Consider the following 21,283-nt stretch of genomic DNA (forward strand, 5'->3'; position numbering starts at 1 on the left):
AAGACAGGGCCTGAAAGACAGAGCCAAAAAGGTGAGTTTATTCAAGCAGTCACACTTCAACGGAGAAAGTGATAAATATTCTCCATGTTGCTGCTGAAACCTAAAATCAGGTGGAACTGGCAGCAGCCACAATGAAGACAAACAGACAAGAGGCACGGGCCTCTTGTCCGTAATTAATGTACTGACCAGTGTCACGTAATGGATGGCTGGTATTAAATTCTTCTGACAAGAGCAATATTATCCAGGGACATGCGCTCAGTGCCACTCAGGAGCACTTTTCCATGCATGAAGCTGGTGAGTTCTGCCACCAGCAGCGATGCTGGTATGGAAGAAGGAAGCAAACTGAGCCAGCAGTGGCCTAGGTAGCCAAGAAGGCCAACAGCATCCTGTCCTGTATCAGAAACAGCGTAGCCAGCAAGAGCAGGGAAGTCATCGTGCCCCTGTACTTGACATTGGTGAGGCCACACCTCAAAACTTGTGTTCAGTTTTGGGCCCCTCGCTACAAGAACTGGACCTGGACCTCCCTGGACCTGCTGGGCACACTGCTGGCTCAGGTGGCCAAGAAGGCCAATGGCATCTTGGCTTGTATCAGAAACGGCGTGACCAGCAGGTCCAGGGAGGTTATTCTCCCTCTGTACTCGGCACTGGTGAGACCGCTCCTCGAATACTGTGTTCAGTTCTGGGCCCCTCACCACAAGAAGGATGTTGAGGCTCTGGAGCGAGTCCAGAGAAGAGCAACAAAGCTGGTGAGGGGGCTGGAGAGCAGGTCTTATGAGGAGCGGCTGAGAGAGCTGGGGTTGTTTAGCCTGGAGAAGAGGAGGCTGAGGGAAGACCTCATGACTCATGACCTCTATGACTACCTGAAAGGAGGTTGTAGAGAGGAGGGTGCTGGCCTCTTCTCCCAAGTGACAGGGGACAGGACAAGAGGGAATGGCCTCAAGCTCCGCCAGGGGAGGTTTAGGCTGGACATTAGGAAGAAATTCTTCACAGAAAGGGTCATTGGGCACTGGAACAGGCTGCCCAGGGAGGTGGTTGAGTCCCCTTCCCTGGAGGTGTTTAAGGCACGGGTGGATGAGGTGCTAAGGAGAATGGTTTAGTGTTTGATAGGAATGGTTGGACTCAATGATCCGGTGGGTCTCTTCCAACCTGGTTATTCTATGATTCTAAGAAGGACATTTTGGTGCTGGAGCGCATCCAGAGAAAGGCAACAGAGCTGTGAAGGAGCTGGAGAACAAAGGTTATAGGGAGCAGCTGGGGGACCTGGGGCTGTTTAGCCTGGAAAAAGGAGGCTGAGGGGAGACCTTATCGCTGTCTACAACTACATAAAAGGAGGTTGCAGTGAGGCGGCAGTTGGTCTCTTCTCCCAAGTAACAGGAAAAGAGGCAATGGCTTCAAGTTGTGCCAGGGGCAGTTCAGATTAGACATTAGGAAAAATTTCTTCACTGAAAGGGTTCTCAGGCACTGGCAGAGGCTGCTCAGGGAAATGGCGGAGTCACCATCCCTGGAGGTGTTTAAAACACGAGTGGATGAGGTGCTCAGGTTCAGTAGCTGACAGGTATGGTTGGACTTAAAGATCTCAAAGGTCTTTTCCAACGAAATGATTCTATGATTCTAGGAAACTGGTCCAGCAAAATGCATTGAGAGGTGGCCAGGCTGCAAGCAGGAGCAGCTATGCAAGAGCAGAGCCTTGTGATTCATGGCCAAAACCCCCCACAGGGTTTGCTGCAACAGCACTGGGTGATAAAGCTCTTCTCCAGCTATGCAAGGGAAGAACATCGCTACTGCTGCAACAAGGCCAAACAGCAGCCAAAGGTGCTTGTGTGTAAGAGTAAAGTCATGCACACTTAAAAGTCCTGCAAGCAGAAAGACACAGAAATTCATTGAAGAGCCCATCTACCTCGAAGGAGCCCCCTCTTTCATTTTTAATAATCAAAGGGAAGCAGAGCATGGCAGCGCCGACTTATGTTAGTGGCAGGGAGTGTCCACTGGCAGAGTTTATTGTCAGGCCAGTTCTGCAAATGCTCGGGTCTACTGATGATCTTGATTTCAGCAACCTAAGGGACACATATCTAGAACCTCCTGCTAAATTTCCCCAGGTGCCAATCGACCCCTTGTCTTTCTTTTTCCTTCCTACAACCTTCCCACTCCCTCCAGATTTATGAATTAAACTAAAACTCAGGAAGGGTTCAGTAAAAGTTGGAAGCATGGATAAATGGGGAAAACCCCCTCTTCCCTGCAGTGAATGGTCTCTTTGTTGCATACAGTCAGAGCATTAGAGACTTGATTTTGAAGACTTCCTTAACCTCCCACCCCCCGCTTTGTGCTGGCACAGTTTTGTAGGAGCAATTATTTTGCAAGTGGCTTTGCACCTCTCTGCTTTCATCTGGGCTCATGAATTGCACCCGTGATGCTCACAGGTGCAATCCCACGATGCCAAGGAAGGGCACAGCCATCTTCCAGCTCTCACTGCGGCTTCATTAAAGATCTTGCCACTTGGCTCTTTGCCTCTACCTCCCCCCCGCTTCACCAAATCCCAAATCCACTGTTTGTTCCAGCAGAAACAAAGTTTAAGCATGGTAAGAGGCATCCAGGATAACCCTTCTGGAATCACTGGCTCTCCTTATCCTCCCTTATTAGCCCGTGTCAAGAGGGAGTAATTGGAGCAGTGTCACGTGTGACTCGGGGGGTAACAAACATGCAGCTGTGGCTGCTGGCTCAGTGCCAGCGATGCTATTCAAGACCACGGCCGCTCGGGTTCCTGAGTTCCCTGCTCCCCTTTGCCATCCGTCCTTTTCACTGTCTCGATAAACACAACCAGATCAAAACCTCAGACCCTGTTTAACTTGCTTAAACTCTCTGGGGAGCAGGCAGCCACTCCTTCAAACAGTTCCCACCTCCACTGTGCTAAGCTGTCCCTGCTCGGTGGCATCCCTTGCTGTAAGATACAGGGTGCCTTTCTGCTGTTCCTGCTCCTCCTGGCTTTCTCCAGACATCACTCTGTCCTGCTCAGGTCTCCCCCTCCTCTCCTTTGGGGCAGAAGATGCAGCAATGTGGAGCTACGGCAGCAAAAGGGCCCAGGCTGCAGCAGAAACCCCATGGAATTAAAAGGCTCCCCATCACCACCTTCTAACAGCATCAGAGAATGGACACATTCTGGGCACCACCAGGGTCTTAACGCTGTCACAAGAAGACGCCCTTCTGCTACCCTGGACCCGACGCAGAGTTCATACCAGCATCTCCAAGCAAGGTGTCCCAAGATGGCTGCTGCTGCATGATCTGGAGAAAACAGCTCCCCTCCTGGACAGGAGAGTGCCTGCTCTCCCCTCCTCAAGTCCTCTCCATGCCCTTTCTAATGGTTTCAAGTAGAAACCAGGAGTTTGTCACCCCTGGCCTTGGATTAGCTGGAAGGGAGCAGAAGCCAAGCCCTGCCTTCAGCCAAGCCCTCCACCCGCCTCGTCATTCATAATTAATAGAGTATCTTGTCAGTGCTCATCTCACCCTGCACAGAGGCACAGGGACCTGCGCATCTCTCCATCTTCCGTACATGCCAAAAGGCCATTGCAGGCAGTGAGAGGAAGCATCTTTCACCCCTCCATGGGAATCTTAACCAAGATATTAATGAAGATCACTGTTAAGAGTGGAGGATTCAAAACTGGCAAGGAGAAGTGGGTAGGATCCAGCACTGGCTTGGGAAGTATGAAGAAACCAGACTGTTGGTTATTCAGGACTTAATGGGAGGGAGGGGATCATGCATTTTTAATGAATATTTAAAGGCATGACATTAGTATCAAAAAGCAATAACGCTTAATACCATCCCCAGAATTGTTAATGAAGTGCTTCAATAGCTTTTACTGTGCTCAACAAACTGTGATAGCGTGAACATGCAAGATAACAGCAGGCTGCAACAGGAGACCCAGGCTGGCTTCATCTCTTCAGAGACACTTCATCTCAGCAGTAACCACCCACCAGTATGTCCCCCAAGATAATGGGGAGCTTCTCAGCCCTTGCTGTGAGTTTATGGCATGGTGCTTATTGCAGCTCACCAAGAAGGGTTGTCCTAAGGATGAGGGAGCATTGAAAGCTGATGCACCAGTGCCAGACAAATCCTTGTTCCTTGCACCTCAGTGCAGAGCCATCATCAGTTCTCAAGTAGCCAGAGTGGCAGAGTGAGGGAGGGAGGCTGGGATGAGGAGAAGGAAGAGTAATATGGAAACTACACAACCTCAAAAATTAGGCTACTGGAACTTGAAGTAAGGGTATAAAGGGGAAGACAGGTCAATGGAGAAGTCAGTGAAGCACAGCATCAGATCACAGGAGATTTAAGACAAAGAACTGCTGCCCACTTGGCTTCTCCCTATTGACTACAGAGGATGCCCAGATGCTTAAATAAGTAACTTAATTAAGTTGTAGAGCTGGTGGGATTGCTGAGGCCAAATACAGAACTCGTGACCATGTCCCATAGGAAAAGGGCAGAGACTGCTCAAGGAGGCTGTCATGGTGACTGATCATCAGCCCTCAGAGAATCATGAACTTCCCATTCCTGGCAAGGTGCAGGCTGGAGGTCTGTGGCAGTGAGACATGTTCCCACATGAACTACAGGCAAGCTTCTGGGAGGATGCTCCAGAAAGCTCAGGTACCCCATCTCACTCCAGTATCCCAACAGAGGAGATCTGAGTGCCCACATACCTGCATGGTGGCTTTTCTTGAGAAAGAAAACGTGGGCAGGAAGGAGACTGCTCCACACAGCATGTATAGAAGCTGGTTTTGCAGCATGAATTTAGGGCTAAACTCGAGGACAAACTAAGTATCACTGAGCTGAGTCTAAAACACAGCAACCGCAGTACATCTGCTGATGAATTCAACCTTGTGGCCAAGGCTTGTAATGCCATCAAGCAAGAACAACAGAAGAAACATCAGTAAATGCAGCAGTGGCCGGGTCTGCTGGACCAAGCAGCACCGCCCAGTTCTGCTGGCAGAAAGCAAGGCAAACAAGGCTGTCATTGTCAGCAGAGCCTTCAAAACCATGTCCTTAAGATAGGCACTCATTTATGAGATGGGATCTCATTTTTCTGCATAGCTTTCAGGAGGAAATGAAGCGTGGAGCGGAGAACACTGGTGACCATCTGGCCATTCACAGCCCATCAGTTTGTTATGACACCAAACACATAATAAAGCACAAAAGATTGCACAGGAGATAGAGAGAAAGCGCTTTGATATATTTTTTTTCCCCTGCCACCGAAGCCTGCTCTTCCCTTGCACCACATGCACGCGCAGCCCCCGTTTCAGCCAGCGATGCATTTGGGCCCTTGGACAACTCCCACCGAGAGACTTTCATTTGCAGCCCGGCACAAAGCAATATTCAAATGGCTGTGCTGACATCTGAAGAGAAAATGAAAACTTTCTTGTGTAAGAACCTTACAAAAGAGATCAAAGGAGCCTAAATGGCCAGGGGAAGGCAGGGAGGGAGAGAGCGGGGGATTGACGCCTTCTCCTCTGAAGGGAAGAGGAATTCCCAGGAAGATAATAAGGCGGCATTAGATGATCTGAAGGAGAGCCCGCAACCTGAAAGGACGTTATTGCTGGAGCAAGAACAGAGCTCTGCACTGGGACACCTCTGCCCATACAGCTGCTGTGATGGGGACGATGACCAATGCTGGCAGCAAGAGGGAGAATGTGGTCTCAGTCCCAGCCTCCCACTACCTCCTTGCCTTACAACAGGAAACATCACTCTTTCTCCACCAGTTTCCCACCTATAAAACATACCTCCTTCAAAAGACGGGGCAAGTTAATTTGTTCCTCCAGGCACTTCAAGGGCCCCTGCATAAAGGCAGCGAGTACCTGGCCTGGTGTGCTTTGAGGACTCTGTATTGTCCCAGCCCTGTGCTAACTTCCTCTCCAACCAGGCTTTTGATAGCCTGCTCTTTGCTTTTTTTTCCTCTTTACGGATGCAATTTGCATTGCTGACATCTTGACAAAGATAAAACCCACAGTCTCCCATGTCAGTCATTATTGCTGTTTTCTTTCCAGACAAACCTAACAGCAATCATTTGTACCTCTCCGCTGGAAAATTCAGGCAAAAAAAGATTCAGAGGAAGAAAAAGCTGCTTCCAGAGGGAGGGTGAGTGAACCTAGGATGAGCTCTGCTGCCTGGCCAGGGTCTGCCATTAGCTTCCCTGGGGAACAGCTCCCTGAAGCACATGAAGTACAGGTGGGCATCATAGGTTGGGGTCCTGGGTGCTGCAGCTCATGTCTAAGGGTGCACTGGCCATGCTTCTCCATACCACTGCCAACTTCTCTGCTAATGCCGAACACAGGAGCATCCCCCTTCCACAGCAAGGCCTGGTGATTACCGTTTTAGGGATCAATTCTCATCTTGATTCCCTGGGTGAAAACAGATAACAATTCTACCCAAGATGAACCCCAGATTCCAGCTGTCTAGGACCTGATATTCAAATCTCCAAGGAGACAGAACACTGCCAATCTGTAGCAATGAGAAGTAGTGCTACCTTTCCCCCTCTCACCCAACCGCTAACAGGAGAAGCCAATAGTATTCAATAGCTGCATTTTTACAACTTCATAGATCTTCCAAGTCATTTCTTTTGGCTCTGTGTGCCTGCAATCAGCTTGGCATTTGCATTTAGTAGGCCTTCGCTACATGCACCATGTGTAGAGCTGTCCTACAGCAGCTCTTAAGGGTTAGTACAGCGAGGTTGTTCTTAAGGCCTGGGTTGGCGTTTCTCAACAAGGGGACTCAGAGTGCATCCACCCCCAGTCAGTTGAGAGTCCCCCTCATTGCATTGCTCACCCAGAAATCCAAAAGCAAAGGAAATGAGGAGTTTTCACCTCATCTCATGCCTGATCAGCACCTGGGACTCAAGAGGCATGAGCAGCCCTGTACAAAGACCCTTTCTACACTGCTTCTTACTGCTCCCAAGGCAAAGGTGAAAAGCCCAGGGAACCATCTGGTGCAGTGACGGATCACCAGCAGCGGCTCCTGGGACCTGTCAGGTGAGCATCAGGGCTGGAGCAGGACACTTTCCCCATCACCAGCATGAAAGGTTCAATTAGCTCGCTCCAGCAGGAGGTGTATAATTTTAGATTCAGGATATCATCAGTCAATGGTTAATGAGTGAACCGATGAGAGTGCCTTGAAGAGGAGGTGAGTGCTTGTAATCAGGGGTGGATTACTGCCATTCAGAGCACGCTGCCAGCTGGGTTTGCCTTCTGAAATACTTGCCTGACTCCACTTGCCATGGAGACTGGATGTATGGAGTATGCAGAGGGGATTTGTTTGGTTTCTTGCTGGTCTCTGCTCTCGGCTGAATCACCCTTAAAAGTGGCATTTCAGGACAGCTGCTCTGGGGAGGAGAAGTAACCTGCATCCCCTGGATCTCTCCCCCAAAAGGTGCTTCACTTATGGCATGGCAAGAGGCTCAGATAGTGTTTCTTTGCTCAAGAAAACCATCTCACTGACTGTTTGGAAATGGTTTTAGACTTACTGGCACCATTTCAGTTGAAGAACAATACTCTGTCACTGATGTCTACTTCTGGATATCATTGCAGAAGCGATATCTATCATGCAGAGGGGTCCAATGTGAGGACAGTGCCTGCATCCCCATATCACTAAGGACCATGCAGGAGTGAGAGATAAATCTGGCTGAATAGTACAGCCAAGGCTTTCTGCTGGTATCTACAAGCACAATAACGAGTAACAATTCAGTGTCTCTGTTAAAGCCAAATAAATGCCTGTGATGGGCTCAGAAACCACTGCAACTCACGTTGCTGAGGCCTAAGTTGAATGATACCTGGTTGCCACTCATCTGTGTGGGACAGAGACACACACACACGTCTAGAAACGAAGTCCTTTGTCGGATACCATCAGAGAAGCAAACTCACCATCTGTCCAACCCAACCCACCACAGTGTCCATGTAACACACAGAGCCCATGCAGAGGACACTGCAAAGTAGGCATCACTGCTCTTCAAGCCCCAGGTTTGCTCACCTTGTACAACAAGCCTGCCCTGCGCGGTCCTTCGCACCCGAGTGCCAGGTTTGTTCGCTGCACACACATAGATGCCAGAATGCTGCACGGTGAGGTCCGAGATCATGAGATTTCCTGTCCCCAACACCTGGATCCCCTCCACGCCAATCGGACGGCCATCTGAAAGAAGGGGAAAAGGATAAGAGTCATATGATGGACTTTTGAGTGAGGTTCTCTAGGGCACAGCAGCCCTCCAGTGAGGTCCAATCTGAGTACTTACAGAGTGGTGCCATGCTCTGATTTGCAAAGTAAAGTTAACAGGCTTTAACTGATGTTCCTAGCATTGTCTGGAGAAAACTAGCATCCTCACTTACATGTCTACCCAAACCCACACTTTGTATTGCTTGAAAAACCAAGGTACCATCACAGAAAATGTGAAAGCTTTCAACCATGTGTTTACCTTAAGATGAAGCACCCAGAACACTGTTCAATAGAGTGGTTAAACCAAACTGAATCATATCAGCTACAGTGAACCATTGCCTGAGTACGTACTCAGAATGACCAAGAACCCAACCAGCTCAACAACCCATTCCCAACAGAGAAGCTCTCAGAAGGAGAAGACCAGACAATCTCCAGCAGTGCTCCCAGCCACCAGCAATTTATGACTAGTGGATTTCCTGAGTCAGAACTTATGCCTTTTTGCCTGCTAACCCTTGATCGATTTTTGTAGTTTTGGAAACTATGTGAACATTTCTTTTTTGATTCCATAGCTCTTGAACACAGAATAGCTCAGGACCAAGGAGACAAACTCTGAGCTGGTGTTCAGCTTCTCTGGCTTGGAAGGGCAACTGGCAAGGGCTGCCTCCATCCTGAGTGTTGGGTCCAAGGCAGGCTGGCAGGACAGCAGCAAATTTTCCAAAACAGCATCCCTGGGCTCCAGCACAAGGTCCTCAAAACTGAAGCACTTAATGCAAAATAGCTCAGTATTAGACTATCTGCCTTGTTCCAACAAAGCCTGTTTTCGCTGGAAAATTTCCAGCCAGCATTAATTACAATGTGTTTCATTAGTATCAGGCTATCACTTTTTATTGTTTCATTGGTTTGTGGTTTAAGACACTGTCTGACAAAAGCAGCTCTAAATCAGTCCTAGAACGCGTCAGGGTGTCTGAGCAGAGAGGTAAGACACGGGAGTAGTTTTATTGGAGGAGCAGCTAAAGGGAGCACACTTTCATCAGACAGGAAACAGGAATTCAGTTTCTCTCTCGCCTTTGCTCAAGGAGGAGTTTCAAAAACCTACAGAAATTGGAGAAGCAAGAACTGGTCCTGGTGATCTCATCTGAGCATCCCATGAGCCCTGCACACACACGTTCTCTGCAATAGCAGAAGAGCCTGTGTCTGTGTCTTGCAATGCAAAGGTGTGGCTAGTAAAAGGAAGAATTCTCCTGGGAGTCCTGTTGGTTTGTGCCCCAATTTTGCTGAGGAAAACACCAAATGAACCCAGAACTGCTCTGTAGGAAGCAATGGGTCATGGGGAAGGCCCTGAGATGCTCTATTTGGTTTCTGCTCCTGCAGGGACCTCCTGAGTGATGCTAGGAAATGGCTGTTCAACCTGCTTCAAAATTTGTCGTCATCCAGTGGGCAGAACAGTCTCCAGGGACATTTAGCGCTGAAGGACCTCAGAGTTGGGATGGTTACCACTATTTCTGGCACACAACCACTTCAGTGGCTGCATTTGGTGTAATCCAGCATTGGGAAACCTTCATGGAAAATACAAGACACCTCAGGACTGCAGCGGTCACTTGGAGACACCTCATTATCCCCAAGGTTTTCCTTTACAGCCTCTGCTGCACACCAACACGGTCCCTAGATGAGACCTGGCTCACGCCTGACCTCAGGGAGGCTTCGTGATTCAATGCAGGCATGCAGGGCTAAAAGTTATCCTGCAATCATATGCTTTAGATGTAACATCGTGCCTTGCATAATCATAGAATGATTTGAGGTGGAAGGGACCTTAAATATCACCCAGTTCTATCCCCCTGCTATGGGCAGGGAAACCTAGATCAGGCTGCTCAAAGCCGCATCCAACCTGGCCTTGAACATTATTGAATATTATGAGGATTTGGATCATTCACAACCAACAGGTTCTGGAATAGATTGGGGAAACAGGAAGGCAAAGCAGCACTCAAGGAGAAGGACAAATTAACCACCAGCCCAGAAATGCTACTTTGCAACCTGCTGCCCAGCAAGCACTGGGATTCCCTTGGAAAGACATGTAATAGGACAGAGAGCGAGTGACTGGCAGCACAAGTGAGAGCAGTACATGCTCGTCAGCTCGAAGGCCTGAGACATGGAAGTGAGGGATCCTATTTCAGAGTAACAGCTAGGAAACACTGACAAAACATGGACTGAAAGCTGCAAAACACTTCACAAATGTAGCTCCTGCCAAGCTCTTTATATATTGTTTTTCAGGAAAGTTTTAAATTTAGCGTCTTCCTTGCTTCATTAGGCAGGCAATGCCAGACCTCTTCAGTATTTGCATTGCAAAGAAAAATGCTCAGGTCCTTTAGCAAGAGAAAAACAATGTCATTAAATGATTAAATGATCACAGAGCTGGCCAAGCTACTGCAGCAGTAAATGGCTCAGTCATAAAACGGACAGTAAAACATGACCTGTCCCATACTTAATGAGCAATAAGAAGGAACTATTCCTTTAAAATATCATTTGAGCTGATAGTGTAGAGAGATCTGAATTGAATTTAAATTGAGCTTGATTTCATCTTTTAAATGAGACCTTTTGGAAGTCCATATTTACAATAGGTGTAAAAATCAAATCTCTCTCTCAAGGGAGGGAGGGATTGGAGCAGTGAAAGATGCAAAGTAGCCATACCTGGATGCTTCATCAAATCATTGCCTTAAGAAATACCACAGAAATGTGACTGGAATGTCAGTAGTTTAACTGTATTATTTATAACGTGCTACATAATTTAAGCACGCAAAGACCCAGCCTGCAGCAGGTACTCCACACAGTCCACACACTTCCTCAGCCATCCCTCTAGCTCCAACTATTAATTAAAGGTATGGTTGTCTGAAGAAACGTCTCCTGTCAACCAAGCCTCTTCCCCGAAGAACAAAGCTCTCCAAGCTCAGAAGTCTGGAGGATCTGCCATTTGATTCAGAGAGCATGGCCAACTCTAACAGCCAGCGGATTACTGTGCCACATCATCCCATATGCCTCTCACACAAGCCCTTCTGTCCAAAGAGCACTGAAAAGGGCTTCTTCAAAGTATCTCTGCTTTCCCAGCCTGCTCCATCCTTCTCTACTGTGCCTCACAACCTGAGCTATCCTGTGGCCAGTTAGGTGGTCTTCAGCTAATATCAAGACCAACTCAGTTACACTGACAACACACAAATAATATATAGTATTTACACAATAAATTCCTTGCACGCTGAAAGCTCAGCACATTGCAGAAGTGCTGTGCAGAGGGACTGATGTCTCACACCTGCTTTGCAAAAGCTGCTATCTATTTTAACCTTGTTTCCCTTACATGGAGACCTAAAGAGTGGCTTGGATCAAGAGACTGAAACCCTGAAAACCTACCTTCCTGGCATCACTTGCCATCAGCAAGTCATTTCTTCTCGGAGAAGATCTGAAAGACTGCAAAAGCCAACACTGTCACTCAATTCCCACAGCCTAGAAACTGCTGATGGCTTGACATGACCTTACACTTCTTTTTATGAAGTCAAAAGAAGAGAATTTGAGGGCTGAAAATAAGCCAGCCTGGGTAGAAGTGTGACAGATTCTCTCTGCCAGTCCTCATTTGGTGAGGGCAGGAGGAGGTTCAGCAGGTTGTGAAGAGCACCAGGCAACCGATTAATAAAGGAGACCGTTCTCCAGATGGTAGATGCTCCCAAAAGATGCTCTGGCTATGGAGAAGTAGAGGCTTCCAGGTTTCCAGCTGGGGAGAAGCCTGGATGAAAGCTGCCTGTACTTTGGGAGCCACATGATTTATTTTTCAAAGGTGTATGTGATGCTTTCTGGAATCTATTCTCCGCCTGCTAACCAAGTGATTGGCACACTGGCACCAATTACAGAGACCCGTTAAAACGTGCCAGGCAATATGAATATGCAATGACACGAACGCCTTTCTTTTATAAGTAGCAAGTGGAAAGAAAGTAACAACTTTCTAATGTTGATCATTTAGGTCTTTTATGAATTCTTTGTATTGTGCCATAGTAGCCTTCCACTTTAGAGACGCATGGGTCTCCTGCTCCGGTGGACACTGGGCACTGTGGATTAGCATATTTAGAGTACATTGCAACAGTTGAGTATTCAGTGTGTGAAGTGGTGAAATTTACTCTATTATTTCTAAACACTCACAGGAACGGTGCTCCTGTCAACCAGTCAGCCTTCTATTGCAAGCTTCTGTGTCCAATAAGTTACCGATTAATTGGCTCCTACAATTGTTGTATAGTTTACTTCTTGAATGCCTCCCTCTTTAGTAATTTCCTTCCCATTGTGCGACCCTTTCTGACAACTTCTGTATAATGCTATCAGATAATCACTGTCTTTTCTCTCTCGCCTCACTTTTCTGTATCTCTCTAAATAGTTTATTATTCTGCCTTGGTACCTTTTATGGAGGCCAGCTCAGTGGCCTGTCAGTTAAAGGGTAAGGATACATTAAAATCGTCACTCATTCAAAAGGCTTTGCAGTAAGTGCCCTGGATACTCATTTGTGCACACATACAGGTCCAAGCCTCAAGTGCGTAGCTCTGAAAGGAAAAGCCCTATCTTCCCTGAACAAACCCTTAATGATTTTACATTTCTCTCAGAGCCTGTTCTCTAATGAATGTTGACATTTCATGCACAGAGAGACACAGGAATTCTGTTTGTGGTCAGGGGCTACAACATATTCCCAAGGAAATTAAATTCAAAATTGATTGTGTGACACTCAAAAACTGGTCCAGAATTTGAATGATTTCCTTCACACAAAATATAGCTGCCTTCCAAACCAGCCGGGTTTTAGCAAAGCCAAAGCAAAGTGCAAATGTTGGGGTTTGCTTTCTCCTGCACCAGAAAGCTGTAAAAGCAAAATTGTTCTGCCTCCTTTCCAAGAGAAAAAAAATACAACATCAAAACTGTAAGCAAAGGGGTTCAGAGAGACACTCCGAAAAGGCAGCTTGCCCTGTGCAAAGTCCTGGCACAATGGCAACGCCATGACTCTTCTTTATTTCAACCAGGCAAGAAAGCTGTCCACATAGAATTGACTTTTCTTGCTTAAATTAAGTCAGGCCTATTACTAAATCAGCTGCATTTCTTTAAGACTTTGTGGCCATGGATTTTTTTATTTCTGGAAGTCAATGACAAGGAGTTTTTTGATGTTAACTGATTACTCAAGCTGAACCAGCTCTGTAGGAGGAATCTCGGGAAGAAGACCTTTGCACAGGAGGAAGCCACATCTACAGACAACAGATACTTGGAAGACCTCCCCATGCAGCACAAACCCCTCTCCCTCCTCATGATCACACAGACACAGAGACATGAAAGCACTTGCGAAACAGCTACAAAGAGATGACAAACCCACCAACTCATCAGAGTACACCACGTCGCTGTCAAGATCAGTGTAATACTAAACAAGATCTTGTGATGCTTTGGACAGGAAACATTCCTGCTGAAGGGGAGGGCAAATAACGGGATCTCTTTCCCATTCAGTATCTCTAATTCTGCTGCTGTGCTGCAAAGCACCAGGACGAGGGTACTTATTTTTGGTGGAAAGTGATGCTGAGCTCAGACTATCCACACAAACATCGCACAACACTATTATTGCACTGCTCTACAGACAAGTGTTTTGAAGTAGGTAATAAGCACTTATAATTAAGGCAATTATAAGGTAGTTTATTATAGTTGAGCGCTAATATAGAGCTGCCTGGTGTCCAAGAGAACCAAAACAGTGATACAGCCTATCTGGGGAATTTTTGAAACAGCATCAATCCATCAGTTATGGCTCTGGAGGTAAAAAAACAGCCAGCAGTAGACACCAGCTGATTTTAGAAGCCATCAGAGGATGCAAGCAGGAGGGCAAATACAGAGAAATCATGCAGCTGATGCTGGATGCATGTTCTCATCCCCTGGCAGACTCCCCTGGAGTGGGAAGTCACTCATACCATGAGCTGGACCCTGACCCTTGGAGAGAGATGGAGGTGAAGGCCCCCATCCAGCAAAACAGCATGAGACAGGATCATCTCTGTCTGTGCTTCACAGCCACCTTGGGGAGATTGGCATCCCAAAAGTGACATAACCCCACAGACCACAAGGGCATGGGAAATACTAACTGAACCCAACCCTACACTGCACATGGGTAGAGTTACAAGCTCCAGAAAATAGAACAAAAACCATCAGCTTTTTGCACAGCACAGATTTCTGTAGGGCAATGGAAGGATTGCTCTGAGCAAGCTTCCAAGCTACTATTGCAAAGTTAGAGCCTAAAATAACTGGGAGAAACATGGCACTTTGTTCTTTCTCACTTGTGTGATTCCATCAGACACTGTCTCTGGTCTCCATGCTGATTAATAAAAATATCACAGACCCTAACAGGAAACATTTTTATTCAGAGCTTCAGAAACGTTACTTTAAACAATTTCTTCCCCTCAAAAATTTTTTAAAGCTCCCTGAACAAGTAACAAGTTCCTTTCAAGCCTGTTTTATGGGAAAGATGTGTTTGTGTATGATTTTACTTCTCTGGGCCAACAGTGGTAATGTTTTTGCAGTTGAAGAAGACACTTCCACTCAAGAAAAGATAGAATTATTACCTTTCATGAAACATCTACAGCTTTAACCAACCCACTCCTCTAACAGGTGAAAACAGCATCTCGGCAGAGAGAAAAAACAAAGTGGAGACACGAGGATAAAAAGAACTTCAAGCCTACAATTAACTTCAGTGGGAAGAGAAAGGATGAATCACTTGTGGCATAAAATAGTCAGTGGCACCTGCCTATTTTTCACGTAATGGGAATGGAGAGAAGGAAATCCTGGTCACCCCAGGGCTTACCTAGGCGGCTCCAGGAGACGATAGGCCGGGGATTGCCTGTTGCAATGCACTCCAGCACAGCAGTCTGGTGCACCGTCAGTGTGAGGTTCTCCGGACCAACAAGAATCATGGGGTCCTTGTAAACGGTGGAGTGGGAACCTGAAATGACAGCATCACTGTTACAAGGTACCTGATTCTCTCTTGTTTAGGGAAAACATCAAGGGATTCATATATTCTCTAAGTAAAAATGATGTGGCTGGTGTAACCCTCAATAAAATTGAGATGTACATGAAACAAAAGGAGCGCAGTTACAGAATGTAATCATAGAATGGTTTGGGTTGGAAAGAACCTTAAAGCCTATCCAGTCCCAATCCCCTGCCATGGGCAGGGACACCTCCCATTAGCCTGGCTTTAAACATCCACAGCTTCCCTGGACAACGTGTGCCAGGGCCTCCCCACACTCAGCGTGAAGAATTTCTTCCTAGTACCTAATCTAAATCTTCCCCTTTCCAATTTAAAGCCATTCCCCCTTATCCTATCGCTTGTAAAACGTCCCTCCCCAGCCTTCCTGGAGCCATTTCAGGTACTGGAAGCTGGTCTAAGGAAGCCTTCTCTTCTCCGGGCTGAACAACTCCAACTCTCACATAACAGAGGTGCTCCAGCCCTCCGTGGTCTTCTCAGGACACAGGACTCCAGGTGGCGTCTCATGATAGCAGAGTAAAGAGGAAGAATTGCCTCCCTTGACACACCTCCCAGTCACATTGTCTGATCGTGTTTCAAGTGCACACTGATAGTCCTGCGAAAAACCTCTTAGTCAACCAGCCCAGCCATGAGCAGCCCTGTTTACACCCAGGTATGGGCAGCATAAAGAAGGAATCGTGATGTGAACTGCAGAGAGCAGATAGGCAGGAAAAAAACATTGTATATAGGAAGTACAGAAGCTGCAGGACTGCTTGTGCAGACAGGAATGAAAAAAAGTGAAGGAGTTGCTTTATCTTTCAGCACCTCAAGCCATAAAGTAATCCACGCAGTCCATAATGCCTCTATCTGCCTCTCTGTGAGCATCCTCTCTCACTCATGGTGTAATTTGCTCCAAAAGCCCTGCTCTGGGACAGAGTGATGGAGTTGCCAGTCCCTGACTCCTTTTTGAGAGGAAACTCAAGAAATCTCCTCTGATAATGGCAGCCCCCAGGGTGGTCATTTCCCTGCCTTTTACAGAACCCCTGTCCTGGCCCGCTCCAGTGTAACTGGATACAGGGAAAGGTTGCATCCTTTTTATCTCATATAACCGTGATGGAATCATCGCTCATAATGCAATCCCAAATCGTTTATTTGCACTACAGTAGCACCAAGTGGCAGCAATCAAGAATGAAGCCCATCATACACGATGATGCACAGACCCGTAATAAAATAAAACCTTGGCACAAGGACTCTGGAAACCAGAAAGGCATAGGATAAGCAAAAGGAACCCCATCTCACCAGACAGGAGGAGACTGTGGGACAAAACCACCATCCTGTGTCAAGTATCCCACAGCCGAACCCACATCTCCCAAGTTCCTGAAAAGGACAAAAGGTCCTTTCAGCTTCCATTCCTATTTGTTGGGAGCAGGAAAGGAGGAATAAAAGGACATAGTCTCAGTTCTCCATCAGTGAACAGGAACACTGATAATATCTGCATTAGTTTTCTCCCCTTTTCCAACGAGAGCTGTGTTTTATTCCAGAAATGCTGAGGTCAAGCAGTGTTTCAGGAATTTCAACCATCTGACAGCTGCTGCTGGCAAAATTTCTCTGTACACCTGCAGAGAGAAATACCTGGGCTGCTCATCTGCCCCCGGGCAGAACAGGGGCACAGGGAAGGCTGGGGAGCTGAGCTCTGCCATGGGCTGGGCTTTGCTGTAGGGAGCATCCCATGCTGACTCTTGTATGTGGACTTTTTGATGTCCAAAAAGCTTGTTAAAGAGAACCCATCTGCAAGGGGTTTTCTCCAAGAAAACATTCTTTTTTCTTCCTGCGCTTCTTAGCATTGCCCTTTCAGAGCAGCTCAGGGGCATTAGCGGGGGGATTTCGCAGCGGTCCAAGGGCAAGCACAGATCAGAGTGGCTCGTTTGTTAATCGCTCCTACAAGGGCTAAACAGGGAGCGATAAAACGACTCAGAGGCTGGGTCTCAATAGGCAAAATCCAAGAAAAATCACCGTGTCAGTGTGACTTAAGAGCTGACTTTCTCGCTAAATGCATTTCACTGCAAGCCATAAAATGCAGATTTTTTGATGAGAACCAGAATGCACAATAAATTCATATGACCGGCTGGTTAACCCCAAGAGATCTGAAAAACAATACCTTCTCCCTCAGTATCTTGCAGTGCCTTTAAAGCCCATGGAGATTTATTGTTCTAAATCACAATACTAAATGTTCACACTTAGAATAATACGATATTATTGTGTTATATAGTGATCTCAATATTTCAAAACAGAGAAATGAAATAAATTGTCCAAGGTCACCCAAGAATATCAGTAAATGGGAGCTGAGTCCAAACCAGAATTTATAAAGCACTATTTTGGCAATAAAAATAGAAAAAAAAAAAAATCACACACTCTGCTTTATACTCTGAGTCCCAAATACACATTCAGGTTTTTAGGTGGGGGCTCAGGTCTCTGAGTTTGGTCAAACATTGTACAGCTCTAGAAGTGGCATTTCCACCACTGCTCACCTCAGCTTGCAAAGGACATGGAATGCTCCCTTCTGGCTTTGCTGCCTCCTCGATGCTGAGCCCAACACCCGCAGCAGTGACAGCTCCAGAGCTAGAAGGGACAGTGACCCAGCAGGGATGCAGTGGTCAGATGCAAGCACCATGTAAAGGGGTTGACCATGCCCAGCCATCAAGCAGGAGGTTTCCTTCTCTATCCAGGAAAGCTCTTTGACGCAGAGGCAGGAAGGAAGGAGTGACAAAGTGAGGGATTTGCAATAGGCGACTGGGATCAGGGCAACACGTGGAGGCATTTGCTTTGAAAGGGAAAAAGCCTTCAATGACGCACATGGTCCCCAGGGACTCTGCCAGCAGCAATCATGGTGAGGATGGGGAGGTTCCCGGCACCCCCAGGAGTGACAGGCACTCTAGCAGGGATGCGAGCATTGCTGGCACATGCTGTTAGATCTTGATCAAAAGGACAGCAGCAGAGAGAGCTGCAGCTCATGCTGAAAAGGTGTCAGTGCAGAGAGGCAGGCAGCGAGGCAGGAAGCCCCTTGGGAGCATCTCTGCTAACCAGGTGCATGAAAAAAATCAATCAGGAGGACTGGAGGAGATATCCATGCTGCTTGTTGCTGGCAGCCCCATCACCACTGCTGGGTAGAGGAAGGAAAGTGCTGTGAGTAGGCTCCTTCATCCCCTGCTCTTCCTCTCCAGCTGGGCTGTGGCAGGGCCCTGCAAGGCACAGGCTCTCAGAGCCCACCTCCCTCTCCCTTCTCCATCTCCAGCCAGGGCTTGGTTTGGAAACCTCAGTGAGGCAGACCCAGTGCTTCTCTGTGGGTGAAGCAATGGCTGAAGTTGTTGCCCTGTTAAGAAAATAGGGAGCCCTCCTGCCACAATGAAGAGGAGAGCAGAGAGCACCATTCGCTTTACAAGAATAGGTAAAGACAGAGAGATATGAAAGATTATTGTTTACCTCATGATGCCTAACGACATGTGCACAGCAGCACTCATGTTAGGATTTACTGGCACAACACCCACACCAGTGAAGCAACATCCCAGTGCTACCGTTGCAGCACACCATCACCTCTGGTGGTGGGCCAAAGCCTAGGGTTAACATGCTAGCACATACCTGCTGTCTTCACCTAACAGATATTTTTGTGTTCTTCACCAACACCAAGAGCATAAACTTTTTTCACTGAGGTTTAACCCAGTGCAACGGGTTTTCCGTGGGCTGGAAGCATGCAAACATCCCATTACAGCAGCTGTGCTGACATGCAGTTACTGAAGCGCAGTCCAAGCCCTTCAACACACCCGGTCCCCATATTCATCACATCATCTGACTGCTTTAAGGAACAGAAAACCCACCAACATTTCACAGACAGGAAACCTGGAAAACATCCATCTGAAATGAGGGATGATCAGATGAAAACAACTAGCACTTGCTGCCCTGCGAGAAACAATAACTCAGACTAGTAAATTGACACAAAGGACTTCACCCCATCGATAATTTACCTCTCTCTTTTCCTTCCACGTGGCTACTGTTTGCATAGATCAAGAAAACAGATAAGTAACAGGCATCAAAAGCTCCCAGGTCTTTCAGAACCTGTTAACCTGCTTTCTTTCCCCATCAGAATTGATATACACAGCTTCACCCCTTCCTCAGGTCCACCCCATTTCACACATGCTGCATTTTTACCGTCAACAGAAGCTAATCTGACACTTGTACAGGCATTAAGTCTCCTACTCCAGAACCACCGGCCAGGCAGCCGTTTCAGAGGGTGAAGGCAGGCTGTGAGATACAAGCGTACGCTGGCAAGCTTCCAACCACCAGGCATCAGCAATTATGTGTATCTGATGGACAGGAGGATCACAGCTCACAGGGTCAGGGAGATCCTTTGCTGCAACTTAAAAAAGCTCACAGAGAAATACACACCCAACCCACCCTGTGCAGACTTCCCTCGTCTCTTATCTCCAAAACAGTTATGTCCATTCCATTTCCACCAGGAACCTAGGGTGGTCCCCTAGCCAAAAGCTACAGATGCTTCACCACTGCTCTCAGAGGGAACGACAGTAGGTACCCAGCATCTTAGGGGTGGGTCTGACCTGTATGGAGTTCTCAGGGGCCAGCCACCCTGCCAGCAACACATAACCACAATTTGCAGGAGACCACATCTTTGGCACCCTTATCTTCTATAATGGCAACCCTCAAATGCTCTGATGTCCTGGAGAAGCAAGCTGCCTTGTTTTCATTGAAGGAGGATGAGCACGCCAAAGACATTTCCAAGAAGAGGTCACAAACACAGATTTCACTTCTGGCTGCTTGATTGGGCTGGGTCATGTCATTTAACATACTTCCCACTTCCTTCACACTAGGAACAGCTACTGAAACATCAGGAGAGACTTCTGAAGCTAGAAGTGTTTTAAACTAAAAAGACTGGCAAATGGATAAAGCCTAACTAGAAGGTAACAATTTAGCATCAGGTTTAGAAATTGGCTAATGACTTATGGCTTGAAGGGGCTCCAAGAGATCAGCTTGGGTTCCCCACAGACAATGCACAGGTCAGCGGAGGGCAGAACAGCTACGGAAATGTGATAGGCACCATATCTGCACCCTAATGCTTCCTTTGCTGTACTCAAGGTCATCCCTTCTGTCTTGTGTGCTCTCACAAACAGATCAAACCTGTGCACATGCAAAGCATGGATGTGAGTTGCTTCGGTTTGCCTTTACAGCTTCATCACATCCTGCCTCTGGCAGTATGAAGCCACACACCAAGTATGTGATTTGGGCCCTTTTTTAAAGGAAGGAGACCATAAGGCACTGTTGCTTCTTCAGCTGGAGCTTCCAGAGGTAAAAACCCATTTCAGCGACTGACTTCACATATGGATAGAAAACCTAGTCAAAATCCAGCCTGAGGTGCTCGGAGTTTCTCATCTTCTGAGGAAAGGTTAGCTCGCTTCAGTCCCAATGCAATGTTAACAGCCTACAGACCATAATTCCCCCATTAGATAAATAATTGATCACCCTGAGTGCTGCAATTACTTCCAGAGTGGGCAGCTCTCATAAGGAAATGATGAATCTTCCACATTTCCAGAAGAACTTATTTAATGTAAAGCTGCTGTAACTCATTTTCTCACTGTCCTCTCTCCACCCAGAAACTGGCATTAATTTAGAGGCAGAGACACAGATTTATCTGCTATCAAATGCACTGATCTGGCAGGAACTAATAACCATCCAGAACAAGGATGGTGCTATGGCTTCTTAGCACTGTTAGCCTGAAGCTCTCTTTAGCTGTCCTGGTCTAGACCAGCAGCAGGAATTAAAAGATGGAAAGACAGTCAGGACAGTGTTTCCCAGTACTAACTTGACACAGTGAGTCTGGCCTCCCGGCTGAACTTCACATTAGCAATATTGGTAGCAACACAGTGAAAAATCCCGCCGTCTTCCACCCTCAGTCCTGTAATCTGGAGGACCCCCTTGGGAAGCAGCGTGTACCTGTGGGAAGAGAAAAGCAGAGACAAAAACTTGCAAGGTGGGACATGACAAGAAGTCAGGTTCCATACCCACGGAGGTGGGGCAAGCTGGCTCCCAGC

At 47.2% G+C, this 21,283-nt stretch overlaps 1 protein-coding gene across 1 annotated transcript in view; it reads right to left on the minus strand.

Moving 5' to 3' along the window:
• Positions 1-21,283, minus strand: part of IGDCC3 (immunoglobulin superfamily DCC subclass member 3) — a 104,190-nt gene that overhangs the window by 20,841 nt on the left and 62,066 nt on the right. The window contains exons 4-6 of the mRNA XM_069866384.1: positions 21,055-21,185; positions 15,027-15,164; positions 8,003-8,161 (exon numbers count right to left, since the gene is read on the minus strand). Coding sequence (XP_069722485.1) covers positions 8,003-8,161; positions 15,027-15,164; positions 21,055-21,185 — 428 coding nt within the window. The remainder of the gene's footprint in view (positions 1-8,002; positions 8,162-15,026; positions 15,165-21,054; positions 21,186-21,283) is intronic.

Source organism: Phaenicophaeus curvirostris, chromosome 12 (assembly GCF_032191515.1).
Source record: "Phaenicophaeus curvirostris isolate KB17595 chromosome 12, BPBGC_Pcur_1.0, whole genome shotgun sequence".
In the NCBI taxonomy this organism is placed as follows: Eukaryota; Metazoa; Chordata; class Aves; order Cuculiformes; family Cuculidae; genus Phaenicophaeus; species Phaenicophaeus curvirostris.